Genomic DNA, 24,079 nt, shown 5'->3' on the forward strand with positions numbered 1-24,079 from the left:
TGTTTCTCCAATCCCTGAGAACGGGGAGGGTATGTGTGTCTCTGCATGTGTTGGGTTGGGCAGGCTGTCCCTAAGCCACCGTGACGCATCTCTTCGACCAGCACAAGCCTGGTGAACTTCTGCCTAAATGAGTCAGGCATCCCACAGATGGCCCTCCTCCAAACCCACACAGGGCAATTTGCACACTCGGAAAAGACCCGAGAACGCTCCAATAAGCAGCTCCAATGAGCATTTCTGCCCCGAGCAAAGGGTTGGGCTGGATGGCCTCCAGGACCCTTTCCAAGCCGAGGCAGCCCACCGTGGTGCAGAACCAGCTTTGACCCACCACCCCAAACTCAGCAAGGCCCCCACATTCCTGCTCTGGGCTCACGTTATGCTTTTCCCCCCCTGACTCAATCATTCTGCAGGTTGCAAGCAAATCTGCCTGCGTATTCCAAGCCTCCCAGTTCTTCTGTTGCTGCTGCAGCCCCCCCTTTCCCCCCCCAGGACTGAAAATCCTCCTCCCCAACTTTGAATGGCTGGCAGCTGCTGGCACCATGCCTCTTCTTTGCTGCTGCGGCGCATAAATTATAAACAACGCCTGACCTTTGCTCTGATTTCTTGCGGCATCCCGTGCTCGGCGCGGCTCCACTACCCCACCCTGGGCATTTTCAGCATCCCAGCAGCATTTCCTTCCCCCCCCCTCCCGGCACCATTGTGCAAGCTCACACCAGGGCACCGCAGGCACTCCCCCCTCCCCATCACCAAGGCAACCCCAGCCCAGCGCGATAACTTATCTCCCTCAGAGCACAGGGGCTCCTGTAAACAGTGTGCGGAGCGTGCGGCCAGCAGCGCTGGCTCCTGCTCGCTGCACCTCCTCCTCCACTGTGTGTTTCCCCCTTCTTGAGACCTGTTCTTGGCTTGGCTGTCCGACACACTTTAAGCGTACAAACAGCACAACCGCTTCCAAGCAAGCTCTCTTGGCTGGCCAAGAGAGTCGGGGAGGGGCTGTGTGCCTTTACAGCCCCCCCACCACCACCTTCTGTTTAGCTCTTGCTCAAAGAACGGGTGAATTAGGGACGAGAGGAAGCGGTTCTTTCCCGCGCATCCCGGAGAGTTTCCCGCACGTACCCCGTGAAGCTACCCACCTCCCCATTACGGGGGTCAACCAGTCCTTTTTAGGATCCCCTTTTTCTGGGGCAGAAAAAGACAGGGGAGAGGTGTCCCTTGCCTCCAGTGGTAAAATAAGTAGGGTGGAGGGATTTGTATCTTTTTCCCAGCTAAATGTTTGTTCGCCTCCTCCTTTCGTTTATTCATGGGACTCGCTCACCTCCCAGGCCTGTTCTCCCCAGGGCCTTCAGCACTACCAGTGTCCCTTCTGCCTGCAGTGCCCGAGGCCTCTTCATCGATCGGCCATCCCCGTGTGGCGTGCTTCACGCTCTCCGGCTCAAATGGCTTCCTGGGGATTTGCATAGTTGAGCAGTGGACGCGCCACGACATTCCTGTTATGATTTTGCAATCTACTGGAATAACACGGCCCGCTCTGCGCCAACAAGCCGGGATGAGTCATGAGCTATAAAACCACCACACTCGTCACCGGGAACCTTTGGCGTTTGGCTACAGCCTTGGTGTGATTCATCTCCAGCGAGGCCAACGTTAACCCTGCAGCGCAAGGCTCTCCCACTGTCGAGCGCCCGGCTTTTGAGGTCACAGAGTCCTCCCCAGATGTACACAAACACACACACACACACTTGTGTGGGTATGCACAGTGCCCCACCGCATAACAATAAAGCCCCTTTAGACACTGCCAATGTTTCTGCCTCAGGGGTTTTTAAACCTTGGGGGGGGGCGCAAAGGAAACACACAACAACATTCTTGTCCTGCCTCAAAACAGCCTTCTGTTTCAAACCACAAATGCAGGTTTTCTTCAACCATGAGTCAACACACTGATGGTGGTAGTGATGGTGTGTGTGTGTGTGTGTTGTGTGTAACTCTCCTCTCCCTAATTGTCAGTTTGCTGAAGTGGGCAATGGAGGTTATTTGCCTTGCAGATTTGCCATTTTCTCTATAGAGGGTATACAACAACACCTTCAATCCTAAACTGCCCTAATCTGAGAGCCAGCAACTAACTGACCATCCTAGCTACTTTATTTGGCTTAAGGAGACGACTCAGGTCACACAATCTGCTTTTACAATGTTGTGTGTATGTGTAGTAAAAAGCTAAGCCACCAAACAACCCAAGTAGACTTCAGACTCTCAATGCAACCAAACCCAAAACTTTATTAAAACTAACCTAACCCTAACTTAACTATTCATCTGTGAGAGGGATCTGGGAGTCCTAGTGGACAATCACTTGACAATGAGCCAGCAGTGTGCAGCAGCAGCCAAAAAAGTCAATACAATCCTGGGTTGTATAAACAGAGGCATAGAATCAAGATCATGTGAGGTATTATAAAACCCTAGTAAGACCACACCTGGAATACTCAGCCAATTTTGGTCACCATATCACAAAAAAGATGTTGAGAGTTTGGAAAAAATTCAGAGAAGAGCAGCTAAGATGATCAAAGGTCTGGAGACTAAAACATACGAAGAACGGTTGCAGGACTTGGGTTTGGCTAGTCTAAAGAAAAGAAGAAATAGGGGAGACATGATAGCAGTGTTCCAGTATCTGAGGGGCTGCCACCAACAAGAAGGAGTCACGTTATTCTCCAAAGCACCAGAGGGCAGGAGAAGAAACAATGGTTGGAAACTGATCAAAGAGGGAAGCAACCTGGAATTAAGGAGAAACTTCCTGACAGGGAGGACAATTAACCAGTGGAACAGAAGTTGCCTCCAGAAATTGTGGGCGCTCCATTACTGGAGATTTTTAATAAGAGACTAGACAGTCACTTGTCTGAGACGGTACAGTTCTCCTGCTTGAGTGGGAGGGTGGACTAGAAGACCTCTAAGGTCCCTTTCTACTCTACTTTTCTCTTCTCTTCTCTACTCTACTCTAAAAGTTTTTAGATACCACTGACTTCTGGGTAGATTCCCAATCAGTTGTTCTCCAGATCTCCCTTCCTTTCAAATGTGTTTAATTTTCCAAAAACATCTACAGCTGACTTCCAGAAAGTCTGCCAGCCAGCCAGTTAGTGAGATAAAATCCACAGAGAAGACACACAACAACGGTAACGCTCCATTTACGACCAAACTGAGCCCAAAATTTATGTCGCTAAGTGAGACATCCGTTAAGCGAATTTTGCCCCATTTTACAACCTTTCTTGTCGCAGCTGATCAAGTGAATCCCTGCAGTTGTTAAACTCCTAAGCCTGTTGTGAAGTGAGTCTGACTTTCCTTGTTGACGTTGCTTGTCAGAAGATTGCAAAAGGGGATCGATCAAACGATCCCCAGGGCACTACGACCATCATAAATATGAATCGGTTGTCAAGCGGTCACATTTTGATCACTGTGACTGACCCACGGGAAAATGCTGCAACGGTCGTGTGAAAAAAAGAGTCATAACTTTGAACGGCCACTAAATGAACTGTTGAAAGTAATCGCCAGAGATCTACCCAATCAGAATGAAGAGCTCCACGAAAAAGCTCTACTTTGACTACTTTTTAAAAACCAGCAGAGAAGAATCCACCCAGATCTCTGGTGTCAAGGCAGTTCTAGGATAGTGGTTCTCAACCTTTTTAATGCTGTGACCCCCAACCGGTCGTAAGTCGAGGACTGCTCAACTGGTCGTAAGTCGAGGACTACTCAACTGGTGCAGCCCCGTTTGCAGAATGGGACTTTTGGCGGGCTCAGCAGGGCAGAGACAGCCTGGACAATTCCTATTGGCTTTGGAAAGCCAATAGAATTAGACTCTATTCAAGAGAGTCTATTCTATTGGCTTTCAAAAGCCAATAGAATAAAAGGGAGTGGCACAGCTAAGGAAAAGGGGGAAAAAAATGGCGGACTGCGTTGTTTGGCGACCCCCGTGAAATGGTCGTTCGACCCCAAATGGGGTCCCGACCCACAGGTTGAGAACCACTAGTCTAGGAGGAGAGTCACCAATGATCAAGCCTCCAGTCTTTCTGGACCCTTTCAAAGAGATTGGTCTCCCTCTTTCATGACTGACCCTTTGAGTAGTTGGGTAGCTCTGGATCTTTTCCAAGAAATAGCCCTCCATCTTTCCTGACTGACAGGTCCTCCTGTCCCTCGCTCCTGGCCATGTTGACTAAGACAGGAAGGAAATGGGAGGGTAAACCTAGAAGAATGCTTGTGTTGCCAGCTCTCCATTAGTCATCCTATCCTATGTGTTGGTTAATCCAAGGCACACAGCAACACGTGGTTATCCACCCATCCATTCTCTCTCTCTCTCTCTCTCTCTTCCATCTTCTTGTCATGACACAAGGCTTCCTAGTAGAAAGACTGTTTCCATTCATCCAGCCTCCAATGGAGACTCTCTACAGCAGTTGCCCTTCCGTTGTTTTGAGACAACAAAGTTGAGGGACAGAAAGAGCCAGCAGAGCAGGGGTTCCCAATCTGTAGGCCGTGGCCCACTACTAGTGGACCGTGAGGGGTTTGCAACCAGGCCGTGGAGACGGCCAGTGAGCGCATCCGTGTCTTCACTTGCAAGAGCAGTGCGCGAGAACGTCCGTGCGCGAAAATGTCCATGCGCTCCATTTAAGTGAGAGGCAGGCGCACGCATTCGCCCCGCCCGCGCAAATGGAGCCGTGCGCACACGCTTGCCGGACTCTTGCATGTAGCCATCCCCCTCTCCTCCCCCCACACCAGCCCGCAAAGCCGGAAACATTGAGGAACTCTGCAATAGAGGATCTTTGTTGTAACTCAGGTTCAAGAGTGGCGTACTTGGTGCTCTCTGAGCTTGGTGGTTTTTCTGCAGAAGTTTCATGACTCAACTAGGTGACATCATCAGTGCCAGAAGGGATTTAGGGAGTGGAGGAGGAGAAGAAAGGATGGAAGAGGAGGAGGAACGACTGTGGGATCCTTGATGCTCTCTGAGCTTGGCGGTTTTCTTGCAGACATTTCATGACCCACCATTCTCAGAGGCTGATGATATTATCTAGTATGCATATCTAGTGACCTAGATGTTACTGATGATGTAACCTAGTTGGGTCGTGAAACATCTGCCAGCAAGCTACCAAGGTCAGGGAGCACCAAGGACACCACAATCTTCCTCCTCCTCCCTGGAAATCTCACTGCTTTCTAGCACTGATAATGTAACTTAGTTGGGTCATGAAACATATGCAAAAACCCACCAAGTTCAGGGAACACTAAGGACCACCTCCTTCTCCTCCTCCTCCTCCTCCTCCTCTCCTTCTCCCCCATTCCAGAAACCCCATTCCCTTCTAGCACTGATAACGGAACTCAGTTGCATCATGAAACATCTGCAAGAAAACCACCAAGCTCAGAGAGCACCAAGGACTCCTCCATCATCTCCTCCTCCTCCTCCTCCTCCTCCTCCTCCTCCTCCTCCTCCTCCTCCTCCTCCTCCTCCTCCTCCTCCTTCTTTCCAGGAACCCCATTCCCTTCTAGCACTGATAACGGAACTCAATTTTATCATGAAACATCTGCAAGAAAACCACCAAGCTCAGAGAGCACCAAGGACTCCTCCAACATCTCCTCCTCCTCCTCCTCCTGCTCCTCCTCCTGCTCCTCCTCCTTTCCAGGAACCCCATTCCCTTCTAGCACTGATAACGGAACTCAATTTTATCATGAAACATCTGCAAGAAAACCACCAAGCTCAGAGAGCACCAAGGACTCCTCCATCATCTCCTCCTCCTCCTCCTCCTCCTCCTGCTCCTCCTCCTTTCCAGGAACCCCATTCCCTTCTAGCACTGATAACGGAACTCAATTGTATCATGAAACATCTGCAAGAAAACCACCAAGCTCAGAGAGCACCAAGGACTCCTCCATCATCTCCACCTCCTCCTCCTCCTCCTCCTCCTCCTCCTCCTCCTCCTCCTCCTTCTTTCCAGGAACCCCATTCCCTTCTAGCACTGATAACGGAACTCAGTTGCATCAAGAAACATCTGCAAGAAAACCACCAAGTTCAGAGAACACCAAGGATCTCCTCCATCATCTCCTTCTCCTCCTTTCCACCTCCTCCTTTCCAGAAACCCCATTCCCTTCTAGCTCTGATAATAGAACTCAGTTGCGTCATGAAACGTCTGCAAGCAAATCACCAAGTTCAGGGAGCAACAAGGAACTTCACAGGGTTGAGGAAGGTGGATCAATTTCTCCTCCCACCTAACCTCCAGGCTACTCTTGAACTTAACACGAAGTCCACGTGCACAAGTGGCCTTAAGGATGCTTTTCTGAGAAACGTCTGGGATGAACCATTAGAGAGCAGGGGAGCTTTCATCACCGCGCGCCACCTCCCCAAGGAACATGTGTCATCAAAAGGAAACCCTTGAGGATCCAATAATAATGGACAATTGAGAGATTCACAAAAATTCAGAGGAAAATAAAATCAGGGCAACAAAAATCTCCAAACAATTAAGCTTTTATCTTCTACACAAAAACAGCAGTACAACCACCGCCTCTGCTTTCCACCCTCCCAGCCACACAGACCACAAATGAGCACGAAAAGATCCTTTAAAAGTAACCTCTGTGCTCCTTCTTCAGGGAAAAAAGCAGAAAGTGTAAAGTGAGCGAAACATTTCATCGCCACTTGGAAGAGGCGTCAAGTCTCGGTCGCGCAGTGAAATTTGACAATATTTTTGCCCGCGACTCGTTTTTCCTAGATTTGTTATTGTTAGTTGCGAAGTCGTGTCCGACCCATCGTGATCCCATGGACAATGTTCCTCCAGGTCTTCCTGTCCTCTACCATTTTCTGGAGTCCATTGAAGCTCACGCCTCCTGCTTCAGGGACTCCATCCAGCCACCTCCTTCTCTGTCGTCCCCTTCTTCTCTTGCTCTCCATCTTTCCCAGCATCAGGCTCTTCTCCAGGGAGTCCTTCCTTCTCATTAGGTGGCCAAAGTACCTGAGTTTCAACTTCAGGATTTGGCCTTCTAAAGAGCAGTCCAAGGGACTCACAGGAGTCTTCTCCAGCACCATAGTTCAAAGGCCTCAAGTCGTGTCCGACCCATCGTGACCCTGTGGACAACGTTCCTCCAGGCCTTCCTGTCCTCTACCATCTTCTGGAGTCCGTTTAAGTTCACGCCTCCTGCTTCAGTAACTCCATCCAGCCACCTCATTCTCCATCGTCCCCTTCTTCTCTTGCCCTCCATCTTTCCCAGCATCAGGCCCTTCTCCAGTGAGTCCTTCCTTCTCATTAGGTGGCCAAAGTACTTGAGTTTCAACTTCAGGATCTGGCCTTCTAAAGAGCAGTCGGGGTTGATCTCTTCTAGGACTGACCGGTTGGATCGCCTTGCAGTCCAGGAGACTGGCAGGAGTCTTCTTCAGCACCAGAGTTCAAAGGCCTCTATTCTTTGGCGCTCAGCCTTTCTTAGGGTCCAATTTTCACAGCCATACATTGCAACTGGGAAAAACTATGGCCTGGACCAGGGGTAGGCAACCTTGGCTCTTTTATGACTCGTGGACTTCAACTCCCAGAATTCCTGAGCCAGCATAGCTGAGCATAGCTGGCTCAGGAATTCTGGGAGTTGAAGTCCACGAGTCATAAAAGAGCCAAGGTTGCCTACCCCTGGCCTGGACTATACGCACTTTTGTTGGCAGGGTGATGTCTCTGCTTTTTAGTATGCTGCATTTTGCAAATACAGCTTGTTCTCAACTTGCAACAGTTTGAAGTTAATGATGGCACTCAATAGAGCGACTGATGACTGTTTTTCACCCTTACGACTGTTGTGCCCCCCCATGGTCACATGATCAAAATTCAGACATTTGGCAACTAATTTAACAACCGCCGTCATTCACTTAATACAACTGCGGGCAAGAAAGAACATAAAATGGGGCAAACTCACTCAACAAATATCTCACGTAGCAACGGAAACGTTGGGCTCAATTTCGAAAGTCGAAGACTACCTGTATTACAGGGATCTATCTCTTCCCCTTTGCTAATTCCTGGCTTTTCTTCTCCGTTCTCCAAGAAATTCTTCGCTCTCTCATTTAATTTCTAGACTCTCTTATGTCAAAAGAGCTAAAAGCAAACTAGCAAAGTCTGGCAGCCTAACAAGCTTCTCAGACTAAATAAACGAGCTCTGGAGCTCCGAAAATAACAAGGCAGTTCCAGGAATAAACAAGAAGAATCACAAATCTAAATCCCCCGGCTGTTTTGTTTTTTGTTTTTTTTGCTAAATAGGATTTTCCCCTTAATATTGATTTTTTTTAACACTCAGCAAACTCATCCTTCGCCATGCTAAACCAAAGCACTGAAGGCATCACTCAGTCAGAATTTTTCCATCTCTATTTAAGCTGCAGAACTCCTGATCAAAAGGCCAAGCTAGGTTGTTGTTAAAGCTGTAGTGAAAAAATGACAACAACTAGAGCAGTGGTTCTCAACCTTTTTAATGCCGCGACCCCAACCGGTCATAAGTCGAGGACTACTCAACCGGTCGTAAGTCGAGGACTACTCAACTGGTGCAGCACCGTTTGCAGAATGGGACTTTTGGCGGGCTCAGCAGGGCAGAGACAGCCTGGACAATTCCTATTGGCTTTTGAAAGCCAATAGAATTAGACTCTATTCAAGAGAGTCTATTCTATGGCTTTCAAAAGCCAATAGAATAAAAGGGAGTAGCACAGCTAAGGAAAAGGGGGGGGGGAAATGGCGGACTGCGTTGTTTGGCGACCCCCGTCAAATGGTCGTTCGACCCCAAATGGGGTCCCGACCCACAGGTTGAGAACCGCTGAACTAGAGCTTTGACCCAAAATTGGTTGGGTTCAGCTGTTCAGTTTCTCCGGGAATAATGGAGGTTTATGAAGTTCTACAGAGCACGTTATGTTTTCCCTCTGGAGAAAACATAGCAAATCAGTGGTAAAACATTTGTTGTGGATTCTGCAAGAAAAGTTTGGGGCACTACTGAGGAGAAGTTCTCATAGACCAAGGTGGAGAAGACAAAGAATCAGAGGCCTTCAGACTGACAAGATCTCACAGAGTTTCCTTACCTGGTTCTTTCCTCGTCTGCGGTAATTCCTTCTCACCAAGTTCTTGTAGTTCTCGTTCTTCTTGGTCAAATAGTAGTATAGGACACAATCCGCCACTGTCTAGAAAAAGAAAACACACACACACATGTAGATGATACTTGGTAACAGAGGTGTGGGAGGGAAGCACACTTTGGATAACACAATGTGGACCTTCTGATGCCATCGAGGTGTGTTTGTTCCTTTTCAAAGCACCACAACCCACAATGTAAGGACCCACCCCACTTTGCATCTTAAGAAGACAGAACTCTTGGAATAGTTCTTCCAACAGGAATCCTTTATTAAGAGAAAATGGTTGCAGGCGTTCTAGACAGGACTTGGGGTTCAAGCTCTCCCATTCGAGGTTTTAAGGGGTTCCCCAGTAGTCCCACCCAATCACCCCCCTCTTCCAGTGACAGTTTCAGGCATCACAATCCCACCACTTTTTTCCTTTCTGCTGGCTGGATGGAGACTTGAAAGGTAAATAGCCTCCTTTGTTATGATGAGGCCTTTTGGTGCTATCCACATTCAAACCCTTTGAAGTTGTACCGAAGGAAGTGAGGGCCATAAAGCCCCTTTGTTCACCCCCCTCTCTTTCTTGTATGACAGAATCCAGAGAGGGCAGAAATGGGGTTTTCTATAACTGATAACTGGAGATGAAGTATAATTGGATTCTGACACCACAAGAGGGCTGGCAAACCAGGATGACCAGCTCTTAGCGGAGGGGGTGGACCACTTTCCTTGGAAATAGCTGTCCCAGGCCAGGTTTCTGCTTTTATACTGGACGTTGGGAACTAATGCCCCCTGGAGTTGGCAGGCTGAGTTAGTCTGAATAAACGGAATTTGGGAAGGCCACCAAGAAGTTCCAACAGCTTCTTCACAGAAGGTCCGAGAGATTCCTTCACAAGAAAGAATCAAGTGGAAAAAGCTTGCTTTGATAAAAGGCAATCATGGAAAAGGATTCAAAGAAACCCACTTACTTTCCTGTCCAGAAAGGAGGCAATCAGACCGAAATTCTTTGGATGTTGCATGAACCTGGAAGCAGAAGAACCAAAGGAACGATTAAGAAAATAACCGTGAAGATGTTTGGTTGGGGAAACCAACTGTTGCTTCTTACTAAATAACCATCAGAAGCAAGAGCTGGGACGGAACGGTATCCAGCGGGGGGGGGGGGTATCCTACAGATCCTCTGTGCAGATAATCCTTGATGTAGGACCATACCAGAACCCAGAATTTCCATTGTTAATGATGGTTGTTAACCTGAGTCATCCATATAACTGGAGCCAATTTTACAACTCTTTTGCGGTTGTTGCAAGGGAAAACCGTGGTGACTTAATAAAAGGGGGGGGGGGTCCTTAAGTCAATCCAGGTATTTCTATGGCTGATTTTGGGATGGGAGTCAGAAATCAGCAGAAAAAGCCAGAAACTGGCAAAACCTGTGGTCAGGTGACTACGGAATGCTGCCAGCAGTTATCAGGGCTGCCAAGTCCCCCAAATGCAGTCATGTGATTCATGTGGGGAGCTGTTGGAACTCCAGAACTGGGTCCTAAGTAGCTTTTAGGAGGTCCATTGTAACTTCCACCAGTTGCTATGAGGAGAGGACTACAGATACTTTGAGCTATGCTTCCCCAAATCTCTCACCACAGGCCACGCAAGTTGGGAATGAAGAGAGTTAGTGTTGTGATTCCTCACCAGCCAGTAGATCCGGCAGCGGAGTCTAAGGAATCAGAGGAGAGGAGGGGCCTGGAGTGACATTAAGAGTCAGAAGAAGACTCTGAGGAGCTCCAAGACTTACAGTCGGCCCCTCTACTCGCGCTCAGGCTGAGACACAGCTGTACTGGGAGCCTGAGTTGGACAGTGATGAAGAACAGCTGGGACAAATCCTGGATGCACGAATGTGCAGGCAAGAGAAGCGAGTAGGACAGAGGAATGCAATGGGGTGGCTCCAAAGGCAAAGGAGAAGGCATTAGGAAGCCACGCCTTGGCTGAATTATAAAAGGGAAGGTGTGGGAGGTGTTGGTTGCCGAAGGCAGCCGTTCATGTTGAGGATCAAGTTTCTGTGGACTGTGTTTGTTTGTCTTGGACACTGTCTGTGGACTGTGTTTGTTTGTCTCAGGTCTGTGAGAATAAAAGGGGTTGGTTTTCTCTTCCGGTTCCTGCCTGTTTCTTGGAAGAGGGTTTCCTCCTTGTGAGCATAACAAGGACTCGCGTAAGCTGGGATAGAACAGGAAGGGACATGAGGTTGTCCACAGATGTTCCCCACTCCTTGCAGTGAAGACCTCCCCCTCTTAGCCTGCACCCTCAAGGACAAGCGAGGCGCTGCTCTCTACTCACTTCTCTCGGAAGGTCTCTTTCTCCTGCTCACTCCACATATTCATCACCTGCCGGTCCTTGTAGACCTTCATGGGGTCGTCCATCAGGCCGTTCATGTTGATGAACTTGATGCGTTGCTGTTCAGCGTCGTAAAGCATCGGGGGAATGACGGCCAGCTGGCGCATCTGTTTCTCCAGATTCTGGTAAGGAAGAGAAAAAAAGAGGACCTCGAGAGGAAGCAGATTTTTGGGGGGGGGAACAGCCCCAAGACCTTGACAAGAGGACCAACCTGGAAATAAGAATAGAATAGAGTAGAATAGAATTTTTTATTGGCCAAGTGTGGTTGGACACACAAGGAATAAGGTCTCTGGGATTGCGAGAAGATGGGCTTTTGTCCGTCTGCTGTGACGTCTCATTCCACCTTTCGAGTAATTACTGTTGTGAATTTCCTCGGGACCCCAAAACACAGCCCGAGAGTTTAAGCCCAGCTTTAAAAAATGTGGGGTTCATTTCATAAACCCGTGGGTCTTGCTGGGATCGATGGAAATGAAGGGCGAACTACTGGTGAATTTCGGTTAATGTTGGTTTCACTGAGTACATTACAGAAATGCTGGAAAGCCAATAAATGACTCCCCTGACGTCTGTGTGGAACCTCCATGGCCAGAAATAGACTATCCCAGAATATGACTTTTCTGGATGGGATAAACAACAGGAGACCAGCTGCAGTCTTCAGGTCCAGCTTGTGAACTTTTCCAAGATGCCATTTTAGGAAGTCCAATGCTAGATGAGATGTTTCTTGGACCTGACCCAGCTTCTTTGTTTATGTTAGCTATGTAACAGTGATGGGAATCTCCAGATACTGAGAAAGTCCACCTCAGAGATCTGAGGACCACGGCAAATAGATGACCACAGACTTTATTTCCTGCTGGTGGACTTCTTGGAAACATCTGGCTGCTCATGATAAGAACTAAGGTGGGTTGGATTTGACAGGCCTTTGGCTTAATCCAGCACAAAGGGGGATTAGGCCAGCAACCAATACCGGAACACCAAACATTGGAGAACGGAGCTCCATCTGAGTTTTGCCTAGGTTGGGAGAATCAAGCTGCGGGCTTCAGGCCTCCATCTTATAAAAGGCCAACTGGGAAATGAATGGGGAGGTCTCCCCAAAAAGGGGAGGGTTGAGGCCCATCAAATGCCTCGGGGTGTTGGTTTCTAATAAGGTCTTCAAAGCAGGAGATAAGAGAGCACAAAGGGCAAAGCAGGAGAAGCTCTTGGTCCAATCCAGGGGTAGGCAACCTTGGCTCTTTTATGACTCGTGGACTTCAACTCCCAGAATTCCTGAGCCAGCCACACTGAGGGGAAAGGGAGAGATTTCCAAGCTGAGCCATGCTGGCTCAGGGATTCTGGGAGTTGAAGTCCACAAATCATAAAGCGGCCTAGGCCTAGGCCAGGGGTAGGCAACCTTGGCTCTTTTATGATTCAAAGTGGACTTCAACTCCCAGAATTCCTGAGCCAGCCATGCTGAGGGGAAAGGGAGAGATTTCCAAGCTGAGCCAGGCTGGCTCAGGAATTCTGGAAGTTGAAGTCCGCGAGTCATAAAAGAGCCAAGGTTACCTATACCCCTGGTCCAATCCATCCAAAGACCAGCTCCGCGGCTGAAGTTAATGCAATTTCCCAGCAGCTTGAGCAACCATCTCCCATCTCCGGATCGGTGGTGATTGCAGCTCTGCCCCAGCGGGAGAGAGGAGAGCTGAGAAGGAGAGGACTTGAAGCCCAGGAGAACTGCTGGCCCAGCCTCACCTCCTGTTCCGAGAGACCGTCAATAATCTCCGACACCTCGTGTTCGCTGCGGGCTGCCGACATGGAGAACCCGCTGCCTCTCTGTCCTCCCCTGCTGAGAAACGGCAGAGAAAAACCGCTTAGAGACCTCTTTTTTCTCCCTGCCCATGGCCTCCAACCGCCAAGAAAGAGGAAGTAAGATCAATGCTGGGAAAGACAGAGGGTGGAGGGGAAAGTAGACCAGGAGGAGGGCTGTAGGAGCAAGACCAATGAGCCAAAGGCAGACCTTCTAATCCAGACATGTCAAAAACAAGGCCCCCGAAGTGGTTTCATGTGGCCCGCGAAGCCATCCTGGAAACACTGAGGGAACGGCCCCCACTGCCTTGGCCCTGTCCCAGGCTGGCCGGGAGCCAATGTACAATTTGGTGGTGGCCATCTATGCTGAAACGCATTTGGTCTTAGCTCCATAAGCCCCCCTCCCCTTGCATGGTCTGAGAGGAATAGTGGGGCTCCTGCAGTGGTCCATGCCTCGGCACTTGCCCCAGTCCCACCCCCTTCTGCCAGAGACTCTCAGATCTGTCCCACTCCTGGCCAGGCCCCGACAGACACCCTTGACGCGAACGATGTAGAGCTGGTCATGCCCACACAGTAGGCCATGCCCACTCCATCCACGCCCACCCAGGTCGGCCAGGAGCCAATGTACAATTTTGTGGTGGCCATCTATGCTGAAACACATAGCTCCACAAGACCGTCTGGAAACAGCGAGGAACCAGCCCCTGCCACGTCGGCCTTGCCCCCTAGGTGCATGCTGGGGAGGTGTCACCCTTTGTGAGGAATGAAGAAATGCACCATCGCCTGGAAGTGGCCAACAAATGGCCCTCGCCTACTTCACCTATCCAGCTTGATGGGCTCCGGTGCAGGGGCTTCACAGGCAGTGAGGCTCCTCCAGTGGACCATGCCTTGGCGCTTGCCCCGGTCCCACCCCCTTCTGCCAGAGACCCTCAGATCTGTCCCACTCCTGCCCAGGCCCCCACAGGCACCCTTGACGCGAACGATGTAGAGTTGGCCATGCTCACCCAGTAGGCCACACCCTCCATCCACGCCCACCCAGTAGGCCGCACCCACCCTGGCCACACCCACCTAGCCCCGGGGACAACCGCAATACTGATGCGGCCCTCAATGAAATTGAGTATGACACCCCTTTTCTAGTCATTCAGCGGATCTGCCCTACCAAGAAAGGTTTACGTGGGCATGTCTTTGCCCGCGTGTTTTGATTATTCCTTAGCACAGTGATGGCGAACCTTTTAGAGACCGAGTGCCCAAACTGCAACCCCAAACCCACTTATTTATCGCTGGGTACCAGATGGGCGTGGCTGTGGTGGGTGTGGCCAAGGTGGGCATGATCACCTCGATGTTGCTCGTGGGGACAGATGCCTGTGGGGACCGGGCAAGGTTGGGAGAGAACCAGGGGGTCTCTGGCAGGTGGGGTGGTAGGCAGAAGGCTCATCCTACGGGGTGAGGTGAGGCAAGGCGAGGCAGGACGGGGGTGCTATTGTCACAGGGCAAGGTGAGGCAGGGGCCAGGGCGGCTGCTGCCTGACACCCATCGGCCCCTGCACACAGAGGCCAGCGAGCACATGGGTGCTGGGATGCATCCAGCCATGTGGGACCTCGGCGAGTTAGCGGACGGCTAGTTGAAGAGGGACGGTTGCCATCTCCTGGGCATGGCGCACGTGCCCACAGAGAGGGCTGAGTGCCGACTCTGGCACGCGTGCCATAAGTTCACCACCACTGCCTTAGCACAACAGGCGTGTTCTGGTGGCCCTCTTGAGAAGCTACACACTCCAAAAAACATGACTGGGAAGGGGGTACTTGATGAAGAAATGAGTGGATGAAGATGAGACCCTCCAACTCAACTGGAAGCTCAGCTCCAAGGCAAACAAACCAATTAACCTGTGTTTCAAAGAACTACTCCTCTGTGCAATTTATTTGCAGATCCCCCTTAAAAACTGCAACTTGACCGCCAACATCAGGGAGGGGGTTTTGTAATTTTAGGTTGCAGCAGTATGTAAAGTCATCGAGATGGTTTTCGATGGTCCCACCTTCTCTCTTCAAAGTTCCTGGTGGGCAGAAGAGAGGATTGCAAACTGGATCTGGGTGGAGGGCAGGATTTTGGTCCCAGGGATGAACTAAAAGTTTCCCGTAGGGAAGGAGGAAGCCCCCTCTGGAACGTACATCTCATGAGGGACCACCAGCTGACCTTTGCATTCGTTCCTGAAGTTCTCTCTGCTTCCTAATCTCGGGGAATTGCTTCTCATAATATTCACGAACTCTGCTCTCTTTAGCTCGGCGCCGGGGGTTATTTTCAATGCGTTCCACCTTCTTCTCCCAGACTTCCATCAGCTGGTCATACCGCTGGCAGAACTTCTGCTCCTGAAGAGACAGGGAAAGAGAAGTCATAAAAGGAGGTTCCAGTGCCCTCAAATCCATTTGGAAACTGTTATCTACTCAACAGGGATTTCCCAAGTCCAATTTACACCTTCTGAAACTCATCCAGGAGAACGTCTAGTGGAAGAACCACAAACTTTCTTAGTGTTCATTCAACCTGCAACAGCATCCTTTGATCCTGGTGAGGGATGTGAGCGCAGCAAGGACAGATTAACAACTACAGTGTGTGGCTTGGCACGAACCTAGCCCCATTATGGTTTAGTCAATGAAACATGGTTTTAGCGTGGAGCGAGTTCCATAAGAATCACAATTCTGCATGAACCAGCTAGGACACTTCTCGCTTCCTTTCGCATGAAGCCAGCTTTCCCAGGAAAACTTGGCGTGCAACACAGTGAAGCTATTGGTTTCCCAGTCTTTAAAAAAAAAAAAAAACAAGGCCATTGAAATTCACACAATACAACAGAGCGCACGCACAAAGGAAAGCACAGCAGAAAGATCAATATATGGAGCGCTGCCATTCGCTTTACGATTCCTCGGTTTCAGGTCCTCAATAAATAAATAAAGATCTGCAACCCAAAGGGACAGGAAGAGAGATTTTTCAATAAATGTATCTTCAGAACTCGAGATGTGTCTACCTAGAGATGGAAGCCAAAGGAACACGTGCATTAAGAGCAGTGTGGCTGACTAAGAGACAACCCTACCCTGTAGAGAGATTTAGGAGACCAAAAACAAAGAGCTTGAGAAAATGAAGGACCATCTCAAACCTTTCTCAAAGAAAGTGCATTCACAGAATACAGAATAACAGAAGGGACCTTGGAGGTCTTCTAGTCCAACCCCCTGCTCAAGAGACCCTATCCCATTTCAGACCAACGGTTGTCCAATCTTTTCTTAAAAGCCTCCAATGTTGGTGCACCCACAACTTCTAGTGACAAGCCATTCCACTGAATAACAGAATAATGGAGCTGGAAGGGACCTTGGAGGTCTTCTAGTCCAGCCCCCTGCTCAAGTAGAGGACCCTATTCCATTTCAGACAAATAGCTGTCCAATCTCTTCTTAAAAGCCTCCAGTGTTGGTGCACCCACAACTTCTGGAGGCAGGTTGTTCCACTGGTTAATTGTTCTAACTGTCAGGAAATTTCTCCTTAATTCTAGGCCAGGGGTAGGCAACCTTGGCTCTTTTATGACTCGTGGACTTCAACTCCCAGAATTCCTGAGCCAGCCGTGCTGAGGGGAAAGGGTGTGGTTTCCAAGCTGAGCCATGCTGGCTCAGGAATTCTGGGAGTTGAAGTCCACAAGTTCTGAAGGGGCCAAAGTTTCCCCCATGCTGGCTCAGGAATTCTGGGAGTTGAAGTCCACGAGTCATAAAAGAGCCACGGTTGCCTAGCCCTGCAGTAGGCTGCTTCTCTCCTTGATTAGTTTCCATCTGTTGCTTCTTGTCCTGCATCTCCGCCTCTGAGTAAGATGCTTGCTTGCAGCCTGCCTGCCTGCCTGCCTGCCGAAGCAGGATAAGCATAGCAAACCCCGTTTGGGGGTTTCACAAAAGGAAGCAAACATTTCTCACCCACTGTTTACGAGCATGGTTTCTCCTCTTGAAGTATAAAATCAGCTTCTTCCGCATTGCCTGGTTTCTGCAAAAGAGAGAGAGGATAAATACAGTTGGACCAATGGAGGGCCGCTTCTCCTCCACATCCTGAATTGCTAGCTGTGGTGAAATGCCAACAGCAGCAACAGTGGACTCACATGCCATCAACTCTGGGCCTTTTCTTGGTTTTTCATTTTTGCATTTATTTTTATTCCAGTGTTATGGTTTTAATCTCAAGGCTGTGAGCGTACCTCCTCCTTCTATTTTTCTGCAACAACAACTCTGCAAGGTGGGTTGGGCTGAGAGGGAAGGATTAGCCCAGAATCATCCAACTGGCTTTCATGTCTAAAGAAGGTCTAGAACTTACTGTCTCCTGGTGATTGGCCAAGGTCACCCAGCTGGCTTTCAAGCTTAAGGCAGGACTAGAACTCACCGTCTCCTAGTGATTGGCCTAAGGTCACCCAGCTGGCTTTCATGTTTAAGGCAGGACTAGAACTCACCGTCTCCTAGTGTTTGGCCCAAGATCACTCAGTCAACTTTCATGCCTAAATTGGGACTAGAACTCACCATCTCTGATGTTTGGCCAAAAGTCACCCAGCTGACTAACTACACCACAATCCACTCCAAGGCTTTTGGGGGGATCCCTGATAAACTCTGATTTGGCTCACGATACTCTTGGCTATATTCACACAACCAGTTTAGTTCGGCCACTTCCAATCTTGCAGTCTCATTCACACGACGCGCAAAGCTCTTTTTTGTTGTTGTTTTTTCCCTAGATAACATTGTTTATGGTCCAACGTAAGGCATGAAAAGGGCCAGTTCGGGAAGTAAGTCAAATGGGATGCATGCAACCCCAATTTTACTATCACTTCCTTTGGCAGGAAAAGCAACAGCTGTTTGTGATAGAAGAAACCAACCTGCTGTTTGGGCACTCTGGATTGAAAACATCTGCATCAAACCAGGAGCATCCCATTTGCTCTTTTTCAAAGACAACAAAACAAAATAAACCAGCTTCTTGAACTGAGAAGCTGACACTAATCAGTTCTCAAAAGAAAACGGAGAAGCTGAATTTACACTTTGGCTGGAAAAAGGATTCAGCTGTAAAAAAAACAAATTTGATTTCTAAGGTAGCATCTAGCCGGTGGTGGTTGTTTTTTTTCCAGCACAAAATAGCCCTCAATAACAAACACCAGCAGCCAACTTTACAAATAAAGGTAAAAGTGGACCGAAAAAAACCTCACTATTGTGCCGAGATGCAGAACAATAACAGAAGAAAGCTCGTATTGAAATTTAGAGGCTGAATTCCTTTCAAAGCCTGCTTTGCAGTGGGTAATTTAAAAAGAAAGAAAGAAACCCCTCCAGGGAGCTCAGAATTAAAACTGATTTTTGCAGATGAATGCCATTCCTGTATAGGCCAACTTCCATGTTTCTACATCTTACGATGGGATCAAAACACCACCTCCTAAAGCTTAAATCCCTGGAAGGAGGGGCTATCTGGGGTCTTTTCAAACTCACAACATGGATGAATTTTAAATTCAGGAATTGGGAGCTATGCATCCATTTTCTGGGGATGGAGGCAACTGGGAAGAAACAAAACTTTTCTGAAGGAACAGCTTCTCTTAAGAGCAGCAGAAAGCAGCGTTGGCAACTTTAAAATGTGTGGACTTCAACTCCCAGAATTCCCCAGCCAGCATGAAGTCCACCTGGCTGGGGAATTCTGGGTACTGAAGTCCACCTGTCTTAAAGCAAGCTGGCTGGGGAATTCTGGGTACTGAAGTCCACCTGTCTTAAAGCATGCTGGCTGGGGAATTCTGGGTACTGAAGTCCACCTGTCTTAAAGCATGCTGGCTGGGGAATTCTGGGTACTGAAGTCCACCTGTCTTAAAGCAAGCTGGCTGGGGAATTCTGGGTACTGAAGTCCACCTGTCTTAAAGCAAGCTGGCTGGGGAATTTGGGTACTGAAGTCCACCTGTCTTAAAGCATGTTAGCTAGGGAATTCTGGGTACTGAAGTCCACCTGTCTTAAAGCATGCTGGCTGGGGAATTCTGGGTGCTGGAAGTCCACCATCTTAGTTACCACGTCTGAGGAACCCTGATCTTGAAGTTGCCAATGATCTCCTAAGTCAAGGGTCTTCAAACTTGGCCCTTTTATGACTTGCGGACTTGGCTGCGGAATTCTGGAAGTTGAAGTCCACAAGTCATTAAAGGGCCAAATTTGAAGACCCCTGTTGTAAGTTCATCAAACAGTCTTTAGAAGCTGGGGGGAAAAAAACAAGGCAGCTAAATCTGACATTTTAATCTTCTGTGCAATCTTCAGGAGATGAACCCCTTTACATTTGGGAAGTCAGCAAAATACTTGGGGAGGGTTGCTAGGCACCGGGAACCCCACCGTCTGCCCTGCCCTCCCCTCCCCAAACATCTTCTGGATTCTCTTTCATCTCTCCCTCTTTTTTCAAACCCTGCAGCTCCCTCTGCAAATTTTCTGGGAATAGCCCGTAAGAACCTCAAGCGTGCAGGGCTTTTTTGTCCACGTAAATGTGCAAAGACACAGGAAGCTGTTTGTGGAGAGGTTAAACTGGGTCAGCTCTTGCAGGCATCACGTGCCTGGTCCCCAGGGGCAGAGCTGAGGCAAACACACAGGTTGGCTGATGCAGCTGAGAAACTAGAGAGAAAAAAAACACACACACACATGGAGGAAGGAGGCACACACTGTGTTTGCAAGTAGCCCTTGGGGAAAACCAGGCAGAGAACTGGCCAGGCTTCCTGGCAGCAAACATCTAACAGGGGATGCCAGCCCAGGAGAAGGAAAATTAGAAGCTTTAAAGCCACAAGGTGGGGGGGGAGGTGGGGAGGGTTACAAATCCCAAGTTCCTATCCAAGGAATACATACCTGATGATAGATAGACAGACGATAGATAGATAGATAGATAGATAGATAGACAGACAGACAGACGATGATAGATAGATAGATAGATAGATAGATAGATAGATAATAGATAGATAGATGATAGATAGATAGATAGATAGATAGACAGATAGATAGATAGACGATAGATGACAGATGATAGACAATATATAGAATAACAGACAGACAGATGATAGACAGACAATATATAGAATATAGAAAGATGGATAGTTGGATGGATGGATGGATAGATGGATATAGATAGGTATAGATAAATGGATAAATGGATAGAAACAGAGGGATAGATGGATGGATATAGAGAGATACATATAGATAAAAGGCTAGATGGGCAGAAATAGTGAGAGAGATAAGTGGATAAATGGATGGATATATAGATAGAGAGGTAGATACAGATAAATGGATGGATGGATAGAAATAAAGAGAGAGCTAAATGGATAGATGGAACGCTAGCTGTAGAGATAGACAGATATAGATCGATGGATAGAAATAGAGAGATGGATATAGAGAGATAAGAGGATAGACGGACAGAACCAGTGAGAGAGAAATGGATAAATGGATGGAAATATAGATAGAGAGGTAGATACAGATAAATGGATGGATGGATAGAAACAAAGACGGGACTAAATGGATAGATGGAATGCTAGCTATAGAGATAGAGAGACAGAGATAAATGGATAGATGGATGGACATCGATAGACAGATAAAGGGGGAGTAGTCCCCCCCAAAAATTCTATTTTTGAGACGCTGGCTGGGAGCTTTGAAAGCCGAAGCACAGAGATGGGAGATATTTTGCTGCTGGCTACTTACATTTTAATGTTTTCATGGTATTGCCTGGTATCCGAAGGCTGATTGTACAGGGGCTGAAAAAGACAAGAACATTCGAAGTGTGAAAGAGGGCAAGGACAGAGCACAGGGGCCCTGCTGGGGTTCAAAAGCTGACAACTTGGAAGTCTCCAAGTTTAAAGAAGGGGGGGTCCTTGAAGCTCCAAATTTGGTCAAACAGCCAAGCAACATCACTCGTTTGGTTGCACTCTCCTGCCTCTTTCATTCGTTTTTTTCCTCCCTCTCTCTGGATTCCCTCCCTCTTCCATTCTTAGGTCCTCCTTCACCAAAACAGGGCTGAGCTAAGAAATTTCTTTCAAAAGAACCTGCTCTGAAATAAAAGACGGGTGTCCCCCCCCCCAACACCTCTACAAACCACAGCAGAACTTGATTAATTTGGAACGACCAACGCAAGTTGTACGCCCAGGAAGGAACACCATCCAGCAGCAGACCAGAAGCTCTTCCCAAAATATCCCAAGATCGACTTAAGCTGAAAATGGAATCCAGACCCTAGGCTGAAAGAACCTATTTTCAACCTTTGGAAGAAATACAACGGAGATCGAAGTGCAAAAAAACGCATCTTTCCTGTATTCCGTATCACAAAACCATAGAACTGTGTAGAGATGGAAAGGACCACAAAAATGTATCTGTCCCTTCCAGGCTTTCAGCAATCTTCAGGAAAATCAATTAAACCAGCTTCCAGAAGTGGCTGCCCACCCTGTTTTGAAAAGCCTCCAGAGATAACAACGAAGGAGAGTATTTGTAGCTTAGGGTTGAAATGGGGGGTCCTTGGTGCTCTCTGAGCTTGCTGGTTTTCTTGCAGATGTTTCATTACCCTGAATTTCACTGCCCTAAGCACTGATGATGCTACCTAGTTTGGGTAATGAAACGTCTGCAAGAAAACAAGCAAGCTCAGAGAGCACCTGGGACCCCATAGTCCATCAGTCCTTCCTTCCTTCCTCCCTCCCTCCCTCCTCTCCATAAATTCCACTCCCTTCTAGCACTGACAATGTTACCTAGTTGGGTCATAAAACGTCCGCAAGAAAACAAGCAAGCTCAGAGAGCACCAAGGTCCCCATAGTCCTTCCTTCCTTCCCTAAATTCCATTCCCTTCTAGCAGTGATGATGTTACCTAGCTGGGTATTGAAACGTCTGCAAGAAAACAAGCAAGCTCAGAGAGCACCCAGGACCCCATAGTCAGTCCTACCTTCCTTCCTTTCCTTCCTTCCTTCCTTCCTTCCTTCCTTCCTTCCTTCCTTCCTTCCTTCCTTCCTTCCTTCCTTCCCTCCCTCCCTCCCTCCCTCCCTCCCTAAATTTCATTCCCTTATAGCAGTGATGATGTTACCTAGCTGGGTATTGAAACGTCTGCAAGAAAACAAGCAAGCTCAGAGAGCACCCAGGACCCCATAGTCATCCTTCCTTCCTTCCTTCCTTCCCTCCCTCCCTAAATTCCATTCCCTTCTAGCAGTGATGATGTTACCTAGCTGGGTAATGAAACATATTTCAAGAAAACAAGGAAGCTCAGAGAACACCCAGGAACCTATATAGTCCGTCTGTCCTTCCTTCCTTCCTTCCTTCCTTCCTTCCTTCCTTCCTTCCTTCCCTCCCTCCCTCCCTCCCTCCCTCCCTCCCTTTCCTAAATTCAATCCCTTCTAGCTCTGATGATGTTACCCTGTTAGGGTGATGAAACGTCTGCAAGAAAACAACCAAGCTCAGAAAGCACCAAGGAACCCATAATCCTTCCTTCCTGTCTTCCCTCCCCACTCCCCTCCCCTCCCTAAATTCCACTCCCTTCTAGCACTGATGATGTTACCTAGCTGGGTAATGAAACGTCTGCCAGAAAACAAGCAAGCTCAGAGAGCACCCAGGATCCCTCGCTCCAGAGATAAATCACCTCAATTAAGTAAGATTTTTCCAGTAGATATTTCTCCCTATTTTTAAATGAAATCTAGGAAGCTATTACTTACACCCAGGGCTTTTTTTGTCACAGAACGCCCAGAACGGAGTTCCAGCACCTTTTTGGGATGGCACCTTGTAAGGTAGGCAAGGCGGGTTGTATGACGTGTGTGAGTTCCGGCACCTTTTTTTTTTTTCCTCAAAAAAAGCACTGCTTACACCCATTCCTTCTAGTCTTGTTTCGGTGGCTATAGAAAACAATTTCTACCCATTTTTCCTGTAGCCTCTGGTTAGGGACCGGAAGAAAGCTATCATGTGTCTTACAAGCCTGCTTTTCTTCAGCCTGAACATTCCAAGTTCCTGTCCAGCCAACATGGCTTTTCTCCTTTGACCGTAAGACGAATTTCTACAGCCTCCTTTCACCATTACTAGCATTTAGACCAATTAATCATTCGTTACGGTTGTGACTCTTTGGGTTCTTTCCAGATGAGTCACCCAGCCAAGGCTTTCAGAGCTGAGCATAATAACTCATCAGCTAGGAAGCTTCAACAAGGGCTACAATCCTACGCGGGTCAGCACCACCCTCTCCCCCCCCCTCCTCTGGTGATCAAGTAAGGTAGAGCAGTGGTTCTTAACCTTTTTGAAGGAATCGCCCCCTTGAGCCAATGAGGAAGTTGTCATCGCCCCCCTCCCTCAACATAACCTCTCAATCACAACATAGGAAATAATTCTTCAATTTATGCAAACACTTTTTTTGTTTGCTTTAAAATTGTCATCAGGACGTATCGATGCAAATAATTTATTTCCAGTCTTTTCCCCATATCTCCCATATTCTGGCCAATGGCGCGCCACTGTATGGGTAGAGGCTGCTGTGCAACGCACATGAAGGTGCTTATTCACATAGGTACGGCGTTCTGTACTGAAGCTAGCTGGAGGAACATTTGAAAACACAATTCAATCCACTAATAGCGAGCGATCTGATGTTTTTGTACGACAGATATACAGCGATTCACTGTATGAAAAAGTCTCAAAAGTGTCCCCCAAACTTCTCGCTCCATCGCCCCCATGTCGCCCCCTTTTCGTTCCATGGCTCCCCTGAAAAATGAAATCGCCCCCTGGGGGGCAATATTGCCCAGGTTAAGAACCACTGAGATAGAGTTTCCCAACATTCCTGGCTTTGTGGATTGGCGGGGAGGGAGTGAAGAGGGGATGGTTCTGGGCGAGCAGCTGACAAGCATGCACATTGCGTAAGCATCGTGCACGTACG

At 48.4% G+C, this 24,079-nt stretch overlaps 1 protein-coding gene across 16 annotated transcripts in view; it reads right to left on the reverse strand.

Moving 5' to 3' along the window:
- Positions 1-24,079, reverse strand: part of NCOR2 (nuclear receptor corepressor 2) — a 233,097-nt gene that overhangs the window by 107,789 nt on the left and 101,229 nt on the right. For 13 of the 16 annotated variants that reach the window (XM_039357314.1, XM_039357316.1, XM_039357312.1 and 10 more), the window contains 7 exons: positions 20,902-20,954; positions 17,149-17,215; positions 15,401-15,573; positions 13,163-13,256; positions 11,384-11,562; positions 10,030-10,084; positions 9,035-9,133 (listed from right to left, as the gene is read on the reverse strand). In XM_039357314.1, coding sequence (XP_039213248.1) covers positions 9,035-9,133; positions 10,030-10,084; positions 11,384-11,562; positions 13,163-13,256; positions 15,401-15,573; positions 17,149-17,215; positions 20,902-20,954 — 720 coding nt within the window. Of the gene's footprint in view, positions 1-1,309; positions 1,742-9,034; positions 9,134-10,029; positions 10,085-11,383; positions 11,563-13,162; positions 13,257-15,400; positions 15,574-17,148; positions 17,216-20,901; positions 20,955-24,079 lie in introns of those variants that run through there. The other 3 variants (XM_039357319.1, XM_039357328.1, XM_039357327.1) reach the window with 2 other exon arrangements.

This window comes from Crotalus tigris, unplaced genomic scaffold, assembly GCF_016545835.1.
Source record: "Crotalus tigris isolate CLP2741 ecotype Arizona unplaced genomic scaffold, ASM1654583v1 scf7180000018891.247784533:1973344, whole genome shotgun sequence".
Lineage (NCBI taxonomy): Eukaryota > Metazoa > Chordata > Lepidosauria > Squamata > Viperidae > Crotalus > Crotalus tigris.